This window comes from Ooceraea biroi, chromosome 5, assembly GCF_003672135.1.
Source record: "Ooceraea biroi isolate clonal line C1 chromosome 5, Obir_v5.4, whole genome shotgun sequence".
Taxonomy (NCBI): domain Eukaryota; kingdom Metazoa; phylum Arthropoda; class Insecta; order Hymenoptera; family Formicidae; genus Ooceraea; species Ooceraea biroi.
In genome coordinates, this window is record NC_039510.1 from 2,530,471 (window position 1) to 2,554,142 (window position 23,672).

Below are 23,672 nucleotides of genomic sequence, written 5' to 3' on the forward strand. Positions count from 1 at the left end.
ATCAACGCGCAGTCGCCTCAAGCTCGTCAGCGACCCCGATGATGACCATTCTTCGCCGCAGGATAAATCGCCGTTGCTTCAGCAGCGGCTGCTGCGGTGCGCCACGCGTACGGTATTTGCGGCATCTCTTCCGAGAGAGGGTGACGTACCAAGTTCCCTTTGCAATCTGATGTAAAATTTATGATATTGATATTATTGTGCTTGATTACTTTTGTAACAATCTCGGGGAAAGAATCGTTATGTTGTATCTCCCATGTTACAATTAAAATAACCGATCAAGGGAAAATATTTAAATATTTATAAATATTTAAATTGTTATTTAAATTTTATATATCTTATAAATATTAATGATATATTTATTTATATTACAATACAAATTATAAGTGTGTCATTCATGAAGTATTTTTTAACTGAAATATATATACATATATACCCAGCAAACACAAAGTAACAGGTAATATATATGTTAGTTATAATTTCCCACTCAACAATGTAATTGTTACATAACACGTATGTTATATTGTATTTATATTAATGAGTGGGAAATTATAACTAACATGTATATTACCTGTTACTTTGTGTTTGCTGGGTACGTATTATATATACCTATGTATATCAATTGTAAGGTATTTTAGTTGAAAAAATGTTTCGGGAGAGAAAATGATAAATGACAAGAGTATAGCAACAGTTATATTTAATAGAAAACGTTCAGATTAATATAATATAGATCGAATACTAAATAATATCAGACATAATCAAACCTGTTAAAAATAGATATTTAATTAATAAGTAATACTACAATACTCTTATTAAAAACTGTTCAATCCATCAACTTGAGTAATTATTCAGTTGAATCTATCCATTGCTTTTTCACAACTTAAAACTTGAACCGTTCCAGAAAGTTGTGTATCACTTCCCTAACCTCGATTTTACGCATACGTATCATTCTAAAATATTCTATCTTTCCAGTGTTCCTCTCGTAAAAATCGAGCATCTAAAACAGATTCGAATTTTTACCATTAATATATAATAATCATGTAACAAATTAATTCTATGATAAATATATGAAGAATTTGATGAAACAAGTATTCTACACAACGTGATTTGAGATTTCTGTATTTGTTTATATATGCACAGATAACTATAATGTAATATAAAGTATGAATATGATGCAAATATAAGAAAATATAATATAAAGAATAATTATAATAATAGAAAATTAATAGAAAAAAATAAATATTGAGTACAAAATTATATTACAAAGTATATACCTTGTTAAGTTGTTCCTCGGAATATATGTTTGAAATAATGTCGTTTACTACCGTAGAATATGATCTGTTCGATCTGAAACGAAACAATATATTTGTCCTTATAATTTATATAACAAGATCTCATAATTACAACTAATATACATGTAATATATATATATATATATATATATATATATATATATATATACGCAGAAAAGTTTTATTTTACCTAGGTACATGTTCCATATTTTGTAATATATAGTCACGTACTTCATTGTTTTGTGCATACTTTGAAATAAGTATATCAAAAATGTGAGAATGCTGATCGTGTGTGATTATTGAAGTGTTCACTGCTGAAGATAATACGCTGAAATACTCCATAATAATATGCGTATTTTCAGAGCAAGTCAATAGTTCTAAAGCTACATCCTGAGATGTTTTTGTATATAAGATCAAGATTTTATTCCAAGTATCAACGCTCGCTGTCCTTAAGCCAGTACAATATATCCAATATTCCCACGGTACTATATAGCTATACATTAAAATAGAAAAAAATATTTATAAAACTATATAATATGTACCTTGACCGCACAAATTACTTCTTAAGAGCATTGGGATAAAAAAATATAAAAAGCAGATAAAATGACTATAAAATGAGATAATCATGACTGTAAAATACTTACGTATGTTGCACATCGAGTTTTGCAATGCGTGCGTTAAATTTACGAGATGCCAAGTTTTCGCAAACACTATCACGAAAAGTACAGACCCATTTTAAAGCAGTTACCCTCATCAGCCTTGTAGTAAATTCTTCGTCAGGATTGTCCTCGTATCCTATTTTCTTAAGAAGCCCGTTTAATATGTCCAATATATGATACTAGAAATCGGTAAATATAATATAACTATATGCTCATTAAAAATAAACATCTATAAGTAATATAAAATTCATATTTTATATATTCATATTTTATACTTCCTCGATATGTAATATCAACCACAGATCCGATCTACCTTAAAATTGGTTAAAACCGAAATAACTCTAAGGTCTTCCAATGGAAGTGAAAAGAATTTCCACAGGTATGACAAAATTCGGAACATGGGTAACCATGCTGTATAATCCACTTCTTTCGATAGATAAGACGTGATATGTAAAAATGTATAGTAATCAAGTTGTTTTTCCACTAGGAAGTAATAGGCGTCGTCAATGATTTGTGCACGATTAATGGCATGTATTTTTTTAAATTCGTCAGAATTTAAGCTAGTCGCGATTTTTTCCAAATTTGTAGCATCATAATTAACACGATAATATCCTGTTGTGCAACAAAATAAATAGTTTTATCAATTACTAAAATTTATATTCAAATATCTCGAACCAAACACAAAAAATATTTCTAGTTTTCTTGTTTTCTTTCTCTTTCATCAAAACATATAAATAGTAGATATATTAAGAATTGCGTGTAACACAAAAAATCGTTACTTTTAAGTTATTGATTATACGCATTAAAATTCATGGTTCTTCTGCACGATGAAGTTATATTCAAAACTGAAATTTATTTTAATTACAATAATAATAATGCATAATATTATACACAATAATATTATTATATATTTACCAAATATATAGTACACATCTATATAATATGAAATAACATGTAATAGAACAAATAGTTTCAATTTCTATAAATGAAATACATCGATATTTTTGAATATTATGTACAGAACTTTGTGCGTATGTGTGTACACAATTGAAGTCTGATAATATTATGCATATATTTTACTTATAGAAACTCCCAATTAAATGTATACCTATCCATTATATTATACGTGTATCTCATATTATATATAACACTCACCGCCTTGTTGCAAATTAACCATAATCCAATCACTTGGAGCAACTGGAACTACTACAGCCGTGTCATTTCTTAACCAATGAATATAGTCATTTCTGAGCCAATGAGTAGGCATAGTATCAGAATAATCGGGTAAGGAAGACGTAGTAAAAGTCACAGGTGTCCACATCTTATTGTCGGCTTTCTTGGTGTCATTTCTTGATACTTGGGATACTATCACTTGGTCAAGTAAGTAATTTCGTCTCACCTTTACTACAGAATACTTCGTTTGATTTAACCAGTTACGCATTACTTCTTTCACCTCAAAATTGTATGCAAGCTTTGTTGTGTTTAGGGCACTTTGCATGGCGTCCCAGAAATCATCAGGAGTAGTCAAACCAAATTGACTAAATTTATGAAATAACAATATTAGCAATAAACATATTCTCCAAATAGGTTGAATGTTAAGAAATATAAACGTACTATTATTTTCAATTAAATGAATTACTTAATTACAATTATTTTTCTCTGATACTTTGGAGAGAATATAACATAAGTACAAAATAACTTATAATTGAATATAATGTGTATGCAGCTTATACTCAGTGAGAAATGATTCGTCGATCGACGTCGAAACGATGTCGAATCGAGGCGAGGCATTTCTCACTGCGTAACTGTTAAAAATTGACGTTATGACGATATGAAGACCTAATTAGTTTTTATGCGTGACATCCATATAAAATTTTTATAACAAAATAAAAAAACCTGTTACTATATTTATGCTATTTGCTATTCTAAAATATAAGATTATTATATATTTATATTTTATCTATCATAACATTGTAAATACTCACTGTTTATGTATATAGATTCTGACCCCTTCCTGGAATCCCCTGACAGTAACCAAGTTTTTCAACATATGCAACAGGACAAGTGCTACAATGATTCATAGCATAAAAATAACATGTAAAATAAAATAATAATTAATAATATAAAGTAAATTTGTTATAGAGTCTTACTTTTGTCTGCAACAAACCAAAATTCCATAAGATCTATTTCACTACTACTTTCGGTATAGTATAATATATTCTTTTCTGATCGAATATCATCTAAACGAAAACATTTGTGCACGTTGGGCGTAATAAAATCCAAACTTTGCAACTTTCCATACAACTGCAGACAAGAAAAGTAAAAAATGTTAGAAAGAGAAATCCATCTTTTTAAATATATAAGTAAGCTTACTTATTACACATGAAATAGCTTTGTTGTTTTAATTTTCATTTTGCTTAACAAATCAATTTTATTTTCTAAACTTGTAATAGTTGTTTAAAATTTTTTAAATTATAATTTCACTGAGATAATGTAAATTAAAAATTAAAAACGTAATAGAGCACTTTCTTTAAAATAATATGTAAAGTCTTTATGAGAATTGCATAACAATAATTATCTTTTTATAATTTTCTAATCTTTAAACATATATCAGATATTGCAGCTGTTCTCATCACAATAATTATAAAAAAATGTTATAAAAACTGAAAAATTTTAAACAACTATTACAAGTTTAGAAAATAATATTGATTTGTTGAGCAAAATTGTCAATAATTTGTTTTCTTTTCAAGTGAACAGCAAGCTCACGTTAACAATGTAAACCAACTTGGCCAAGGATGTGCGCTTTGAAGTATAGAGCAAGTCCATCATTTAACCACATGTCGGACCACTTAGACGGACCAAAAGGAAGCAACCATTGCTTTGCCATTTCATGTGCTAGGAAGCCTGTCAGTTTGACTTTCTGAATTTCGTTCTTCTCAACGTCAGTAATCCATGACTCTCTAAAATATAATTTGTCCATAAAATTTCATTGCATGATATAAACGTAACATATCATTAATGCTTGTTTCAATTATACGCCTTACTTCACAAGCAGCATTCCCCAGCTAATCGAGTTATTCGGTGTTGTGTGATCTGGTACAATGATGAAATCAAGTTTGGGAAGTTTCCTGGAAGTATTTGTGAATTGGGTTAAGTATGTGACGATCGAATGATATTGCAGGCTGAAACTCTGTAGGAAATGGTTAGTTGGCTCTCTGCACCATATGCGGAAACTATTGTCGTTATTGCAACGATCCGTTACGACTATTGCAAGCCCGAGGAGGTGAGTAGACATTTTGGGAGTCTTTTCGAAGTAAGACTGCATCTCTATCCTGTTATTAACCACTACCTTTTGTAATGGCATGGTTGAAAAGACCGTGTGTGGTGAATAATGTTTCACGGAAATGTTGAAAGTGGTTTTCAGCGCTGGCTCATCAAAACATGGAGACACTCGACGAAATCCCCTCTTGCCGAGTTGCGATACGATCATCCAACTAAATTTGATTAAGGACACAGTGTTACACAATGATGATGATACACTTTTAATTATCATTGTCATGTACACATGCACGCATACACGTGCGAAATGTAATACGTGTTGATAAGTCTAGTTATTTGCACAAAGAAGACTACTTACATTTATATGTCATTACATTATAGTGGATTGTAACAAAAATTCGCAGCGTGTTTTTAGAAAAACTCCAATATACCAATTATTATATGTATAGATATTTAGTCATACATATATGCACTGATTTGTTCTACTACTATTTTTGCACTACGGTAGCTTCATGATTCCTTCCTTCCCGAATTTTGTATGTTTTTCAGAAGAAAAATTAAACAACGCTATATGAACTTTTGTTACCTAGTATACATATAAGATGAAAATGTTCTTATTCGAACATGATTAGTTTTCTTGATACAATTAACTAGATTCGTTACTGCGCACCATATTTTGTATATCAAGCTATATATATATATATATACGTCAGTGCTTTCAAACTTTTAATATATAATACCATTATACCAGCGGCGATAGCACAATTATGCAAGTTATAAGTTATAAAAATTTTAGGATTTACTCACTTGGTTTTATTTTCATTAAATTTTGTAAGAGGAAGTCTGACAAGACCTTCCCCACCTTGTAGAGAGAAGTAACCGTCGTAAAAAGCATGTAGAATGTAGGTCCCGGGCAACAACGTGAAATTGAAGTAAAGAGTTAAAACCTCCGCGTTTGGATATCTATATCTACTTGGCTCAAAATGCGTACCGTTCTCAAGAATTATGTATAATTCGATGAAAATTATGTTATTTCTGTGAATACTTATGTTTTGCGTGGCATGAAGAATATTGATAGTAATATTAGTTCCACCGCTAAATTTATACGGTTCATAAAAATCCTCTATGTATATGTATAACGTAATGTCATAGTGTACTGGTACGACGCTGGGTGACATACGATATTCCCTTATGCACTTCTCATCTTCCGTAAACTCTTCACAAACATGTGCTGCAGTATAAATGACTATTGGGCACGCAATTAATAATAAACACTTTAAGAGTATCACAGCAGTGCTCGTGTTAGACACCTGCAAAATATGTTTTCGAAACAAATAAATCTATTTAATTAGCATATAAAGCATTTTATTTTACGAGTTGCGGCGACCTAAACCTATCCTTCTACGTTCTCAACGAGAAATATATGTTTTACTTTTAGTAATTTGTTGTATATTAAACTTAAATTCGGACTGAAATAGAGTCCAGTGTAAATAATTAATTGCAAGTAATCCATTATCATTAAAATCCATGAATCTTCTAATTATATTATCACGATTGCAAGAGTTATGACTTACCATCTTGAGAGTCTGGTGAGAACTAGACAATACATAGTGTTATCTGTTATTGTCGAAGGAATGGTACCGTGAAGCAAACAAATCCTAAGAGGTCACACGTATTCGACAAACATGTGTACGATATCCTGTATAGAGACTGTTTCAAATCGATGAATACAAACATACATCGATCCATCTATGTCCTTCATTAAATCACGCTTTCTTTGAAATTTTAACTCTTGGTCGATTTTGAGGCAATCTTTTCTTTAAAATATTTTAGAAGCAGTTTAAGCTTTCAAGTTCTACAATTATTTTACGAGCTTACTTAATGATTTACGAATTCCGGGCGTAAAAATTAGTTGAGGGACCTTGAGTTTGGAAATCTTATGTTTTTACTTTAATAGCTTCATGATATAGAAAAATAATGTTTGTAATATATAGAAGTTGTTATGAATCACGATCTCATGAACTGAAATATTAAATTCATTTTATTTGGGATGAAGTGAAGGAAATGGAAAGATTGAGCAAATTCTATTTCGAATAATCTAATTTACAATTAACAAGCAGTTAACAAAAATATCTTTAAGTTTCTTCTACTGGGAAACAATAACGTTATAAATAACTAATTGTTATAAATACATTTGGGAGAATTAATATAGATACACAGATACAATAATAAGATAAGAAGAGTAAGAGAGTTTCATATACGTTATAATATTTCTATTTAACTTAGAAGTAAATACGTGAATAAATTAAATCAGAATTATAACTTATAAGTAAACTTCGCTCCATTTCTATACCACTTTGCCACTTATTAACATGTTATTAATATGTTACATATTATTTTTGTCAAGTAACATCATGTAAGTCTGCAGTGAATATTTCATTCCAATTGTGACTTTAAACCAAAGTTTTATAGAGTAACTTCTATATTTTATACATTCCTATTCTACATTATGTTTTTTCCGCTTGTAGCCGTTCAGTTTAAATATGCAAAATAGGCTCTTACTCTTAGTTAAAATAGGTAGCACATTTTGTTAACGGTGCAACTATAAACTCACTTAGTATTATTAAAAACAATCACAAACGAGAAGCTATCAGTTTATGCATTCAGGAAAGGAAGACATACATGAATTGTGACTTTATTTGTTGAACAGTTGTTGAGGGCTTAGTGGATTCTTTAGTTTTAGACACAACTTTTGTAAAATGTAACATGTTATTTTTATGATACACTTTCTAAGTTTCCTTTATTTTTCGGCTCATCTTTCGCTTACAGAAGAGAACTTTAACAGCTCGCCACAGCTTTTGTTAATGGCGTTAAAATAAGGACATGTCATCTACTAAAGTTTGTTCAAACTACATTAATTACTTTTACTAAATTTTGATACAAAACGCTACAGCACCATGTTGTAAATTAGCTAATAATTATGTTTTATGAGTTCCTGGCCTAATAACCTTTGTTCCGCCAAAAAAGCATATAATTGACAACTCCTGTTTTTACATATTCCTTTTCAATAAAAAAATTATCTAGTCTACCTCAAAGTGCGATCCATTTAGCGCTACAAATATTTCAGTGAAAAAAATGTTTCGGGAGAGAAAATAATAAATGACAATAGTACATCAATAGCTATATTTAATACAAAACGTTCTAATTAATATAATGTTGAATATATTAAATAATATTACACATATTAGGAACAATTAAAATTAGATATTTAATGAATAAGTAATAATATAAAAATCTTATTAAAAAATTCAGTCCATTAACTTGATTACTTATTCAAGTTAAATTCACTCCTTTTCACTACGAAAAGTTGTATACAAAGCTGGACTTCATATCCTGGAGCTGGGTTAAACGCGTATTTATCATTGTAGTTAAATCTTCTGTCCTGACTTTACCATCCTTCTTCAAAAAATTGTATGTCTAAAACAGATTCGAATTTGTAACATTAATATATTATAATCTCGTAACAAATTAATTTATGATAAATATATGAAGAATTTGATGCAACAAGTATTCCACACTACATGAAGTCTGTATTTGTTTATACATATATGCAAAGATAAAATAATGTACTAAAAATATAATATACAAAATATAAAAATAATGCAAGTATAAGACAAAATAATATAAAGGATAAATATAATAATAGAAAATTAACAGTGAAAAATAAATGTTGAGTACAAAAGTATGTTAAAAAGTATGCACCTCGTTAAGTTGTTTCTTGGAATATATGTTTGAAATAATCTCCTTTATCACCATAGTTCTAGAATACGATCTGTTCAAAAGAAACAATATGTTTGGCTTTAATATGTCTATAATTTACATAACAAGCTTTGATAATTATAACTAATATATGTGTAATATATATACGGAGAAAAGTTTCATTATACCTAGGTTTCACTTTTTCGAAATTTTGTAATATATATTCACGTATTTCATTGTTTTGTGCATACTTTGAAATAAGTATATCAAAAATGTGAGAATGTTGACTCCATCTGACTAATGCCTTCTCTGTATCGACTCCTTCCACTGATTTCGATAGCATGACGAAATAGTCCTTAACGATTTCCGACTTTTTCGTGCAAGTTAATACTTCTAAAACTTCAGTCTGACGCCTTTTTCCATATAAGGCCATGACTTTATCCCAAATATCACGTTCCGCCTTCTCTAAGGCAGTACAATATATCCATTTTTCCCACGGAAATATAAGCCTGTATCAAAATGAAAAAAAAATATATATATATACATACAATGAATTTCATAAAGATACAATTATATATATATATAATTGTATTTTTATAAAAATGTGGATAATAGTTATATACCTTGACACAAATAATTTCTTAAGAGCGTTGAGATAAAACAATATACAATGTAGATAAAATAACTATGAAATAATCGGGATTATAAAAAAACTTACGCATTTTGCAAATCGGGATTTTTAATACGCGCGTTGAATATACGAGATGCCCTTTCTTTGCAAGAACTATCACCGAAAGCACACAACCATTTTAAGGCGGTTGCTCTCATCAACATTGTAATACCATCATTGTCAGGATCGTCTTCGTATCCTATGTTTCTAAGAAGTTCCTTCAAAATGGCCAATATATTTGTCTAGAAATTTGTAAATATAATATAACATAAGCTTAATAATAAAAATCAATAGTTGATATGAAATTCATATTTTATATGCAGTTACTCAATATCTAATACGTCTTAAGGGGATCCTGGAGTCGTCTGTATTACCGGCGGAATTGGTCGATCTTACTGTACTAATTACTCTTTAATGATTGTATAGAATGAAAAATCCTTCTCCACGATTAAAGTATACAAAGAAATATACCGAGCGAAACTCGACTTTATGTTAAAAACGACAAAAAAAATTTACAGTTTTATTATCGACTTATTGTGACGTCACCTCGTACATTAATGTTTTTAATATAAATGTTTTGCAGTTTGTGTGGCCAAAATTCGATAATCGCAAGGACGGAACAAAATGAAAGAATATGGGGAAGCTTTTAGAAATGAGTTTAGAAGCCTAGTGTAAAAGTAATTAGTGCAGAAAGATTCGTGATCATTTCGTGCCTACGTATGCCTGTGAAATCGTGGCTGAATAAAAAATTGTGATTTTTTTCCGTTTGGAAAGTTAAGTCCTGCTTTTCACATTACATTATTGTGTGTACTTTCATCGTGGAAAAGGATTTTTCATTCTGTGAATTCAATAAAAAGAAAATGCAGGAAAATCACCGATTCCGCCGGTAATTCAGACGCCGCGACGGAGTTCACTGGCCACTCCAGGATCCCCTTAACGAACTCAGTGTTTCGCTCTACCTTTACACTCCGTAAAATCAGCGGTACATTACTTAGTTCATAGACAATGAATTTCCACAGGTATGAAAAAATTCGGAACACGGGTACCCATGGCATATACTCCACTTCATTCGGTAAATATCTTAGAATATGTAAAAATGTAAAGACATCAAGCTGTCGTTTTACTATAGAATAATAGGCGTCGTCAATGATTTGTGCACGATTAATAACGTGTATTTTTTTAAAGTCATCATAATTTAAACCAGCCGCGATTTTCTCCCAATTTGTATTATCATAATTAACACGATAATATCCTGTTGTGCAACAAAATAAGTTTTATCAGTTACTAGAATTTGTATTCCAATTTCCACAGAAAACAAAAAAAGTATTTCCAGTTATTTGTTTGTCTTTCTCTGTCATCAAATTATATAAATAGTAGATAATAGTATTAAGAATAAATAGTAGATAATAGTATTAAGAACTGCGCGAAGCACAACAAAAACGTTGTTGTTAAGTTATTGTGTATAATTATGCATTATGCATTATTATTATTACTATAATTAAAATACATTTCAGTTTTAAATAGAAAATCTCGTCGTGCAAAAAAACTGTGAATTAATACATATAGTAACTTAAAAGTAACGTTCGTTTCGTGCGCAATTCTTACTTCGATATATATATATATATATATATATATAAATATAATAGACTATACATCTTCAATTTCTATAATTAAAATACAAATCGATATTTTTTAATATTATATATAAAACTTTGTGTATATGTACATGTACATAAATGAAGTCTGATATACTATTGTCTGATATAACATTGTACATACATTATGCATATACTTAATTACTAGGAACTCGCAATTATGCATGTACATATCTATTATATTATACATGTATCTCATTATACACACTCACCGCCTTGTCGTATATTAACTATAACCCAATCATGTTGAGCAACTGGAACTACTAGAGCCGTGTCACTTCTTAGCCAATGAATATAGTCCTTTTTTAGCCAATGATGAGCCATAGTTTGATTAAAATCGGGAAACGACTGCACAACGTAAGACAGAGGTGTCTCCGTCCTATTGTCGACTTTCTTGGTGTCATGTCGCGATATTATTACTTGATTAGTTTTGTAATTTCGTTTCACTTTTATCAAAGAATACATCGTTTGATTTAACCAGTTACGCATTACTTCTTTTATCTCAAACTTGTATGTAACATTTCTTGTGTTTAGGGCACTTTGCATGGCGTCCCAGAAATCATGAGAAGTAGCCGAACCAAATTGACTAAATTTATGACATAACATTATTAACAATAAACATATTCTCCCGATAGGTTGCACATTAAAAAATATAAACGTACAATTTATTTCAATGACATAAATTAATTAACTACGATTATTTTTCTATGATACTTTGGAGAGAATATGACACAAGTACAAAATAAGGTATAATAGAATATAATATGTATATAGCTTATAACTGTTAAAAAATGACATTATAATATGAAGGCCTAATAATTTTTTACCGTTACATCCATACATATAAACTTTTTATAATATTAAAATAAATTAAAATAAATTAAAATAAAAAATCTGTTACAATATTTATGCCGTTTGTTATGAAATATAAGATTATCATATATTATAATATTGTTACTCACTGTTTGTCGAAATAGAGTCTGACCCCATTCTGGAATACACTAGCAGTAATCATATTTTCCAACATATGCAATAGGACAAATCCTACAAAGATTCATATCGTAAAAAATTACATATAAAATACAATAACAATTATGTATAAAGTAAATATGTTATAGAGTCTTACTTTTGTCAGCAATACTAAAAGTTTCAATAAAATCTGGTTCATAAGTATTTGCAGTATAATAAAATATATCTTTTTTTGATCGAATATCATCTAAATGAATACATTTCTGTAGGCTGAGCACTAGAAAATCCATCGTGTGCAAGCTTTGATACATCTGGAGGCAAGAATGTTGTAATAGAATAGAAATAAAAGCATGTTGGAAAGAGAAATCCATCTTGTTAGGTATATAAGTAAGCTCATTACACCTGAAATAGCTTTGTTATTTTGATTTTCATTTTAGATTATACTTTCACTGAGATAATTTAACTTAAAAATTAAACATGTAATGCAGACAGTATTTTCTCTTCACATATGTAAAGTCTACATAAGAATTGCATAACATCCGACAATAATTCTCCTTTTATAATATTCTAATCTTTAAACATATATAAGATATGGTTTGGCTGTTCTTATCAAAATAATTATAAACAAATGTTATAAAAAATGGAAAATTGTAAGCCACCATTCCAAATTTAGAAAATAAAATTGATTTGTTGAGAAAATAAAATTGTGACATTGTCAATAATTGGTTTTCTTTTCAAGTGCACAAGGAAACTCGCGTTAACAATATAAACCTACCAGGTTAAAGATGTACGCTTTGAAGTATAGAACAAGTGCATCAGTTAACCATACATCAGACCACCAAGTTGGACCAACAACATGAGCAAACCATTGCTTCGCCATTTCATGTGCTATGAAGTCTGTCTGCCTGAGTTTTTGAATTGTGTTATTCGTAACCAATGACTCTCTGAAAGATAATTTGTCCATAAAATACCATTGCCTGATATGAACGTAACACATCATTAATGCTTTTTTTCCGTTTTACGCATTACTTCATATATATAATTCCCCAACTACTCGAGTTACTCGATGATGAAATTGCGTAATCTGGTAAAATGATGATATCAATCTTGGGAAGTCTTAAGGAAGTATTTGTGTATTTGGTCAAGAGATTGTCGATCCAATGGTATTGCAGACCGATATTCCGGTGCGGTATGAAAGTTTCAAGATTTTTGCACCGTATTTGGTATTTGGTATCGCTATTACAACGCTGCGCTATGGTCATCACAATCCCGAGGTGGTGAGTAGACATTAAGGGAGTCTTCTCGAAGTAGGTCCACACCTCAGAATTCTTCACATCATAACGTTTGGTTAGTATTGGCATGTTTGAGAAAATCTCATATTGTATATGATTTGATGTGGAAATGTTGAAAGTGGCTTTTAACTTAGGCTCATCAAAACATGGAAACACACGACGAGCTGCAGTCTTGCCCAATTGCGTTACCAACATCGATCTAAATTTGATTAAGGACATAGTGTTACACGATGATAATGATACATTTTTAATTATCATTGTCATGCATGCGCGCAAGCACGTGCAAAGTGACTCCTCTATGTAAATACCTAGACTTATCAACACTTGTTACATTTTGCACGTGCATGCGCGCATGCATGACAATGATAATTAATAATGCATCATCATCATCATCATCGTGTAATTATATTTATATATCATTATAGTGTTTTTCGTTATTTATATAAACTTATCTAGATTTTCATCTAGATGCGATCATTGTTTATTTTAACTTTTATCTGTATAAGAAAACTAAGTGGCATCTTTATTTGTATCTCAAATAAGAAAGGTAGTATATTTTATGAAACATCTAATAGTAATGTAATCAATGTGCACGGAGTGTAATTTTTCTTAAAACATATCGCGTATTCGATCAAAACACTGATAGTACAATATATATAATATTCTTATTATATATAATGTATTAATAGTAAAGTATATGCCTATTTTCCGAGCGTTCTCGAGGGTATTACTTTTATATATCGCAAATTGTTTTAAATATTATCATAAACTAAATAAAACACTTCACTAACTTTATCTTTTATATACACAGACCAGAATTATCTTTACCTTATCTGAGATACATGCGCAAATGTTTTATCTACTATGTATCTAGATTATTGCAAATTATCTAAACGCAACACCGTCATTACATTATACTGGATAGTAACAAAAATTCGTGGCGTGTTTCTAGTAAAACTCCAATATACCAATTATTATATGTATAAATATGTAGTCATACATATATGACTGATTTGTTCTACTATTTTTGTGGTAGCATCATGATTCCTTCCTTCCAGAACTTTTTATGTTTTTCAGAAGAAAAATTAAACAACGCTATATAAACTTTTGGTACCTAATATATAACATGAAAAGGTTCTTATTCAAACATAATTAGTTTTCTTGATGCACTTAACTAGATTCATTACTGCGTACCATATTTTGTATATATAAAACTATTTATATTATTGCACAGTTATTTAAATGTTATTTTATTCGGTTTTACCTCCGTGATTGCAAGCTTTCACTATACATATAATATTATACCAGCGATAGTAAAAATATGCAAGCAATAAGTAACAATTCTCAAAATCTTAGGATGTACTCACTTGGTATTATTTTCCAATTTTGTAAGAGGAAGTCTGAGAAGACCTTCCTCACCTTCATGAGAGTACCGACCGATGTAAAAAAAATGTAGAGTGTAGATCCCGGGAAACAACGTGAAATCGAAGTAAAGAACTAGAGCGTGCGAGTTTGGATGCCCTTGGACACTCGGCCGAGTAAGCGTACCGTTTGCAAGAGTTATGTTTACTTCGCGTATATTTAACTTATGTTTGTGCAAACGTATGTTTTGCGTGGCATAAAGAATATTGATAGTAATATTAGTTCTACCGCTAAATTGATACGGTGCAAGAAAATCATAATAAAATAAGTGTAACAAAATGTCGTAGTGTACTGGTACGACCTCGGGTGACAAACGATATTCACTTATGCACTTCACATCATCCGTATACTCTTCACATTCCTCTTCTGCGCTATAACTGACTATTGGGCACGCAATTAATAATAAACACTTAAAGAGTATCACAACAATCCTCGTGTTAGACGCCTGCAAAATATTTTTTCGAAATAAATAAATCTATTTACTTAGGATATAAAGCATTTTACTTTGGCGCGATTTTATATTGAGATCCTTAGGTAAACTTATCCTTCTACGTTCTCAACCACAAATATATGTTAACAATTAATCCATTATCATTAAATCTTCTACTTATATCATCACAATTGCAAGAGTTATGACTTACCATCTTGAGAAACTGCTGAGAACTAGAGAACACATAGTTATTATTGTAGAAGGCACGGTAGCCTTAAGCAAACAACCCCTAAGAGGTCATACGTGTTCGACAAATATGTATGATATTCTATATAGAGATTGTTTCAAATCGATGAATACAAACATACATCGATTTATCGATGTCCTTCAAATCACGCTTTCTTTGAATTCTGAACGCTTTGGTCGATTTTGAGGCAATCTTTTCTTTAACTATCTCGGTTTTGGAGCAGTTAGAACTTTCAAGTTCTACAATTATTTTACGAGCTTACTAAATAATTCATGCGTTCCAGGCTTAAAATTCAGCAGCGAAATCTTAGAACTTGGAAATCTTATGTTTTTCCTTTAACAGCTTCATGATTTAGAAAAATAATGTCTGTACTATGTAAACATTGATATGAACCATGATCTCACGAGCTGAAATATATTCAATTCATTTTATTTGAGATGAAGTGAAGAAAATAAAACGATTGAGCAACTCCTATTTCGAATAAACAATTAGATTAACAAACAGTTAACAACAATAACTTCAATTTTCTTTTGCAGGGAAAAAATTATGTTATAGATACCTAACTGTTATAAATATATGTGGGAGGATTAATATAGATAAACAGATATAATGTAAATGTTATTTCATACAATTTTGATTTCGAGTCAAACGAATGAAAAATTGATTGCAAATTTATATTTTGTTGCGTAACAAAATTAATATATGGCATATTATACATAATGTTAATAATATGATAATAAAACATTAGAAACAGTTTCATATATACATTATAATATTTATATTTGACTTAGAATTAAATAAGTGAATAAATAAAATCAGAATTATAACTTATAAGTAAACTTCGCTTCATTTCTATGACAATTTGTCACCTATTCGTATATCACACATTAGTATATCACCTACGAAGCATGTACTAGCCAGCTTATTTTTTTACATATTTCTTTCCAATAACAATAAATTATCTGGTAGTTTGATTCAAAGTGCGATCCACGTTTGCACTACAAATATTTCAGTTGGAAAAATGTTTCGGGAGAAAAAATGATAAATGACAAATATCACTAGTTATATTTAATAGAACATTCAGATTAATATAATGTTGAATATATTAAATATTATTATGCATATTAGAAACAATTAAAATTAGATATTTAATGAATAAGTAGTAGTATAAAAATATTATTAAAAACTGTTCAGCTCATTAACTTGATTAATTATTCAAGTTGAATCTGTCCACTTCTTTTTCACTACGTAAACATTTCCAAAAAGCTGGTCATCATATCCTGGAGCTGGATTGAACGCGCATTTATCATTGTAGTCAAATTTTCTGACACTTCAGTGTCCTGCTTGAAAACATTGTATGTCTAAAACAGATTCGAATTTTTGACATTAATATATAATAATTTCATAACAAATTAATTTTATGATAAATATATGAAGCATTTGATGCAACAAGTATTCTATGCAACATGGTTTCTGTGTTTGTTTATATATGCACAGATAAAAATAATGTAATAAAAATATAATATACAAAATATGAATATGATGCAAATATAGGGCAATATAATATAATGAACAAATATAATAATAGAAAATTAATAGAAAAAATAAATATTGAATACAAAATTATGTCAAAAAGTATGTACCTTGATGAGTTGTTCTTCGGAATATACATTCGAAATAATCTCTTTTACCAACCTACTCTTGGAATATGATCTGTTAAAACGAAACAAACAATATATTTATCTTTATAATTTATATAACAAGCTTTCATAATTACAACTACTATACGTATAATAGATATAGAGAGAATAGTTTCGTAATACCTAGGTTTCACAATTTTAAATCTCTGTAATATATAGTCAAGTACTTCAGCATTGTGTGCATACTTTCTAATAAGCATATCAAAAATGTGAGAATGCTGATTGTCTGTGATTTTTTTAAGTTGAGTTCCTTCTGCGTCTAGTAAGCTTATACATTCAATAACGACTTTCGGATGTTCAAAGCAAGTCAATAATTCTAAAATTACATTCTGACGTGTTTTTATATATAAGTGCCAGACGTTATTAAGAATCCGGATTTCTGCTCCCTTTAAAGCATTACAAATTATCCATTCTTCCCGCGGTAGTACAGTCCTGTACATCAAAATGGAAAAATATACATATATAAATATATAATTATATCTTTATACAAATATGGATTATAGTTATATACCTTGACCACACAAAACATTTCTCATGAGTATTAAAATAAAAACACATGAAGAATAGACAAAATGACTATGAACGCGTGATTGTAAAATAATTACCTATTGCGAAACGAAATCAAATCATCCCACGTATCATTCAAAAGCCTTTTCAATTTACGAGATGCCATTTCTTTGCACGAAGGATCACCAAATCTACAGGCCCATTTTAAGGCAGTTCCTCTCATCAATAATGTAATATCATCATCAGCATCATTGTCATCGTATCCTATGTTTGTAAGAAGCCCGTTCAAAATGCCCAGTATATGTGTCTAGAAATTGGTAAATATAATATAAGTTAATAAAAATCAATACTTGACATAAAATCCATATTTTGCATATATGAAGTTACTCGATATCTAATATTTCTTAACAAACTCAGTTCCGATCTACCTTTACAGCCTCTAAAATTAGAGGTTCTTTAAATGGAAGTAAGAAGAATTTCCACAGATATGACAAAATTCGGAACATGGGAAACCATGCTGTATAATTCACTTCTTTCGCTAGATAAAACGTGATATGGAAAAATGTAAAACAATCAAGTTGTTTTTCCACTAGGAAGTAATAGGCGTCGTCAATGATTTGTGCGCGATTAATGGCATGTATTTTTTTAAATTTGTTGGAATTTAAGTAAGCCGCTATTTTTTCCCAGTTTGTAGCATCATACTTAACACGATAATATCCTGTTGTGCAACAAAATACGTTTTATTAATTACTAAAATTTATATTCAAATTTCTCGAAAAACACCAAAAATTATTTTCATTTAGCTGTTTCCTTGCTCTTTCCTCAAAACAGTATAATATAATATAATATAAACAGTATAAACAGTAGATATATCAAGATTGTTTTATATATAATATTAAAAACTATTGTCGCATTTCATTTATAGAAAGTGAAGATATGACTTATTAAATATATACATATAATGAAGGACTTGGTGTATCACACAAAAACATTACTGTTGACTTATTGTATATAATATTATGAATTATTGGTATTAAAAAATAAACTCAATATCTGTTTTGAATATAATCTTGTCGCGCAGAAGAACCGTGAACTAATGCACATAATTAATATCATAAAAAAACCGTTTGTTTGTGATACGCGCAGTTCTTAAGTATATTATATATATATAGTAGGATATATATCTTCAATTTATATAAATGAAATGCACTAATATTTTTTAATATTATGTATAAAACTTTACGCGTACGTGAGCATGTAAATAATTCAAGTCTGATATACGTACAAGTTTCATATACTGTTCATTGTGCATATATTTTACTTATAGAAACTCGCAATTATATATATACCTATTATAATATGTGCGTATCTCATAGTATAGTATATATATAAGCACTCACCGCTTTGTTGTAAATTATATATAATCCAATCACATTGAGCAAGTGTAGTGCTAAAAGTCATATCATATTTTAGCCACTGAGTAGGCATAGTATTAGAAAAATCGTCTAATGTCTTTGTAGCGAAAGTTAGAGGTATCCACGTTCTCTTGTGCTCCTCGGCGTCATTTGTTGATATTCTCGCTTCGTTATCTTTGTAATTTCGTCTCACATTCACCAAAGAATACGTCGTTTGATTTAACCAGATATGCATTACTTCTTTCACCTCAAAATTGACTTTAACGTTTTTTTTGTTTAGGACACTTTGAATGGCGTTGTAAAAAGACTCAGGAGTAGCCGAAAGAAATTGACTAAATTTATGGAATAGCATTATTAGCAATAAACATATTCTCCACCAAGGTTGTACATTAAGAAATATAAACGTACTATTTATTTCAATTACATGAATTAATTAATTACAATTAGTTTTCAATGATTTTGAATTACTTTGGAGAGAATATGATGCAGTATAGAATATTTTATACTAAAATATAATATGTGTATAGCTTATAATTAACATTAAATTGACTTAAAAAATTGCTTTAAGAAATGACCTTATAATATGAAGGCCTAGCTTCTATACGTTACATCCATGTAGAAAATTTAAAAATCTAACGAAAAAAATCTGTTACTATATTTATGTGTGCTGTTTGCTATTATAAAACAACATAAGAAATATAAGATTATTTTATACATATACGTTTTATATATCATGATATTGTAGTTACTCACTATGTATTTAAATAGGTTTTGATTCCTTCCCAGAATGTCTCGACAGTAACCAAAGATTTCAACATATGCAGTAGGATAAGTGCTACAATGATGCATATTATAAAAATTACATGTTCAATACAATAATAATTATATAAAAATAATTATGTAAATTTGTTACAGAATCTCACTTTTGTCTGCAACAAGAAAAGGTTCAATTAAATCTGTTTCATAACTACTTTCCGTATAAAATAATTCATTCTTTCTTGATCGAATATCATCTAAATGAAGACTTTTCTGTAGTCCGAGCGCTATAAAATCCATCATTCGCTCTTCATATACCTCTTTATACATCTAGAGACAAGAATGTTATGATAGAAGTAAAACATATTCAGCGACTAATCCATCTTTTTAGGTATATAAGTAAACTTGCTCATTACACCTGAAGCAGCTTTGATATTTTAATTTTCATTCTAGATAATGCTTTCAATGAGATAATGTATTATGAATTAAAAATTATAAATGTAATACATCATTTTTTCTAAAATAATATGTAAAGTCTACATGAAAATTGCATAAAATTCGACAATAATTATCTTTTTAATATTCTAATCCTTAAACATATATGATATTCTCTCTGGCTGTTTTCTTCATAAAAATTATACAAAAATTTTATAAAAAATAGAAACTTTTTGACATATCAAGTTTAGAAAATAAAATTGTTACATTGCCAATAATTGGTTTTCTTTTCAAGTGCATAAGCAAGTTCGCGTTAACAATACAAAGCAACCTGGCCAAGGATGTACGCTTTGAAGTATAAAACAAGTCCATCATTTAACCACGTGTCGGACCAAGTCGGACCAAAAATATGATTAAACCATTGCTTCGCCATTTCATGTGCCATGAAGCCTGTCAGATTGACTTTCTGAATTTCGTTAAATTCTTGACTTTCATTAATTTTAGCAGTTATCCATGACTCTCTGAAATATAATAAATAAAATATAAAATACTATTGCATGATATGAATGTAACACATCATTAATGTTTCTTTCCAGTTATACGCATTACTTCAAAAGCAGCATTCCCCAACTACTCGAAATATTCGGTACGTAATCTGGTACAATGATGATATCAAGTTTAGGAAGTTTCATGGAAGTATTTGTATATTGGGTCAAGTGACTGGCGACCCTACGAAACCGGTGGCCCATATCCTCTAGGAAACTGTTTGTTACGTTCAAATTCTCTCTGCACCATGTGCGGAAAATATTGTCGAGTAGACATCCACAACGACCCACTGCGATCACTGTAATCCCGAGGAGGTAAGTAGACATTTTAGGAGTCTTTTCGAAGTGAGACAACGCCTCTAAACTAAAATTTATGTCATCATGCTTTTCCTCTCGTATTGGCATGGTCGAGAAGATCCAATGTTGTAAATGATGCGTCACGGTAATGTTGAAAGTGGCTTTTAACTTAGGCTCATCCCAACACGGAAACGCTTGCCGAGCACCAATCTTGTCGAATTGCGATACGATCATCCAACTAAATATGATTAAGAACATAGTGTTACACGATAATGATGATATATTTTTAATTATCATTGTCATGCATGCGTGCATACGCGTGAAAAATGTAATGTTTCTTGATAAGGTAGTGAAATCTAGTTATTTGCATAAAGAAGACTAAATATATTTATATATTAATTATATTATACTGGGTTGTAACAAAAGTTCGTACCACAGTTTTAGAAAAATTTCAAGACAATTGTGTGTATAGATATTTATACATATATGCACTGTTTCGTACTACTACTATTTTTTCAGTAGCTTCATATGATTCCTTCCTTCCGGACCTTTTTATGTTTTTCAGAAGAAAAATTAAACAACGCTATATGAACTTTTGTTATCTAATATATAATATCAAAATGGTCTTATATGGGCATAATAAATTTTCTTGATACAATTAACTACATTTGTTAATGCGTTCTATATTTTATATATTGAGCTATATATATTATTTCTCAGTTATTTATGTGTTATTTTATCCAGCTTTATGTCTATGATTTCAAGTTTTCTATATATAATATTATATTAGTGGCGATAGTAAAAATATGTAAGGGAGTAGGAGAGAGAGAGAGAGAAAGCGTTAGTTTATTCGTACTCCGGGACAGGTCCCCTCGAGCACATAAAAGAAAAAGAGAGAGAGAGAGAGTTATAATTAAGTTCTCAATATTTTAAGATTTACTCACTTCGAATTGTTGCTTTTTATGTTTGTATCGGGAAGTTTGACAAGACCTGCACCTTCCTCAGAGCAGTCACCGTTATACTTAAAGTGTAAAGTATAGATTCCGCGTTTCAACGTTTCATGGAAGAAAAGAATTAAAACTTGCGAGTGTCGATACACATGGTCCATCGGCCACAAAATCGTATCGTCCTTATGATTAAATAATTTTGTTTCCTCTTCGAATATTTTCAGCCGGTGTGCGTGCAAAGTTATATATTGCGTTCCATACTCGATCTTGATGGTAATATTAGTTTCACCGTTGTATTTGGTTCCCGTCATCCTATACAAGTCTAACCAAATATCATAGTGTACTGGTATTATGCCGGGTGGCAAATGATAATTATATATTCACTTTTCATCTTCCGAACTCTGACCACAATAATCTGCTGCAGTAATGAATATTGGGCACGCAATTAATAGTAAACACTTTAAGAGTAGCACAACAGTACTCGTGTTAGACACCTGTAAAACATTTTTTCGAGAAAAATACTTCTATTGAATTAACATATAAAGCATTTTATTTTGTGAGTTTCCGTGATTTAACATTGAGATTTTTAGATAAACTTATTCTTCTACGTTCTCAAAGAGATATATGTGTTCTACTTTTAGTAATTTGCTGTATATTAAATTTAAATTCTGACTGAAATACAGTCCTGTGTAAATAATTAATTGCAAATAATCCATTATCATTAAAATCCGTGAATCTTCTAATTATATTATCACGGTCGCAAGAGTTATGACTTACCATCCTGAGAGTCTGGTGAGAACTAGACAACACATAGTGTTATCTATTATTTTCGAAGGCACGGTAGCCGTAAGCAAACAAACCCTAAGAGGTCATACGTATTCGATAAACATGTGTATGATATTCTATCTAGATACTGTTTCAAATCGATGAATACAAACATACATCGATCCATCGATGTCCTACAAATCACGCTTTCTTTGAATTCTGATCTCTTTAGTTGATTTTGAATTGATCTTTCCTTTACTAACTCGGTTTAGGAGGATTTAGAGATTTCAAGTTCCACAATTATTTTACGAGCTTACTTATTGATTTATGCGTTCCGGGCTTAAAATTTATCAGCGAAATCTTAGAACTTGGAAATCTTATGTTTTTACTTTATAAGCTTATTGATTTAGAAAAATAATGTCTGTGATATGTAAAAGTTGTTATAAACCACGATCTCACTAAAATATTAAATTCATTTTATTTGGGATGAAGTGAAGAAAATGAAAAGCTTGAGCAAATTCTATTTCTTTTTTTTACTTTAAACCAAACTTTTATGAAATAACTTCATAAAATTACACATATTACATATTATGTATTTTACACATTCCTAATGCACCTAGTCCTTTTATTTCTA

At 29.8% G+C, this 23,672-nt stretch overlaps 2 protein-coding genes across 2 annotated transcripts; both read right to left on the minus strand.

The window, feature by feature from the left end:
* Nucleotides 1-677: 677 nt before the first annotated feature.
* On the minus strand, nt 678-15,681 carry LOC105287763 (putative aminopeptidase-2). The gene is made up of 24 exons (XM_026969592.1): nt 15,636-15,681; nt 14,940-15,439; nt 13,310-13,771; nt 13,056-13,224; nt 12,438-12,591; nt 12,274-12,355; nt 11,524-11,897; nt 10,616-10,908; nt 9,705-9,898; nt 9,175-9,495; nt 8,990-9,059; nt 8,589-8,704; nt 6,802-6,838; nt 6,035-6,537; nt 4,993-5,442; nt 4,734-4,908; nt 4,099-4,252; nt 3,934-4,015; nt 3,104-3,486; nt 2,262-2,560; nt 1,934-2,127; nt 1,480-1,782; nt 1,272-1,344; nt 678-994 (listed from the first exon to the last, which is right to left on the minus strand). The coding sequence occupies exons 1-24, from the start codon at nt 15,636-15,638 to the stop codon at nt 878-880; spliced, it is 5,508 nt and encodes a 1,835-aa protein (XP_026825393.1). The 5' UTR covers nt 15,639-15,681; the 3' UTR covers nt 678-877.
* A 1,127-nt stretch (nt 15,682-16,808) lies between these two features.
* On the minus strand, nt 16,809-23,081 carry LOC105287788 (aminopeptidase N-like). The gene is made up of 12 exons (XM_026969542.1): nt 23,051-23,081; nt 22,271-22,767; nt 21,094-21,564; nt 20,816-21,005; nt 20,217-20,379; nt 20,047-20,128; nt 19,279-19,625; nt 18,307-18,596; nt 17,977-18,185; nt 17,495-17,803; nt 17,315-17,384; nt 16,809-17,032 (listed from the first exon to the last, which is right to left on the minus strand). The coding sequence occupies exons 2-12, from the start codon at nt 22,582-22,584 to the stop codon at nt 16,916-16,918; spliced, it is 2,562 nt and encodes an 853-aa protein (XP_026825343.1). The 5' UTR covers nt 22,585-22,767; nt 23,051-23,081; the 3' UTR covers nt 16,809-16,915.
* Between the last annotated feature and the right edge of the window lie 591 nt (nt 23,082-23,672).

What these genes read in the sequence shown, in the direction of transcription:
- LOC105287763 (XM_026969592.1), bottom strand. An exon ending in AATCCCGATTTGCAAAATGC is followed by an intron (nt 9,496 to 9,704) that starts GTAAGTTTTTTT and finishes ATTTTGATACAG; the next exon opens with GCTTATATTTCCGTGGGAAA. An exon ending in TTCGAAAAAGTGAAACCTAG is followed by an intron (nt 9,060 to 9,174) that starts GTATAATGAAAC and finishes TCTTTTGAACAG; the next exon opens with ATCGTATTCTAGAACTATGG.
- LOC105287788 (XM_026969542.1), bottom strand. Translation starts at nt 22,584, where the DNA reads ATGACGGGAACCAAATACAACGGTGAAACTAATATTACCATCAAGATC. An exon ending in TTTTCTTGTTGCAGACAAAA is followed by an intron (nt 20,129 to 20,216) that starts GTGAGATTCTGT and finishes GCATCATTGTAG; the next exon opens with CACTTATCCTACTGCATATG. An exon ending in TTGATTTCGTTTCGCAATAG is followed by an intron (nt 17,804 to 17,976) that starts GTAATTATTTTA and finishes TTTGATGTACAG; the next exon opens with GACTGTACTACCGCGGGAAG.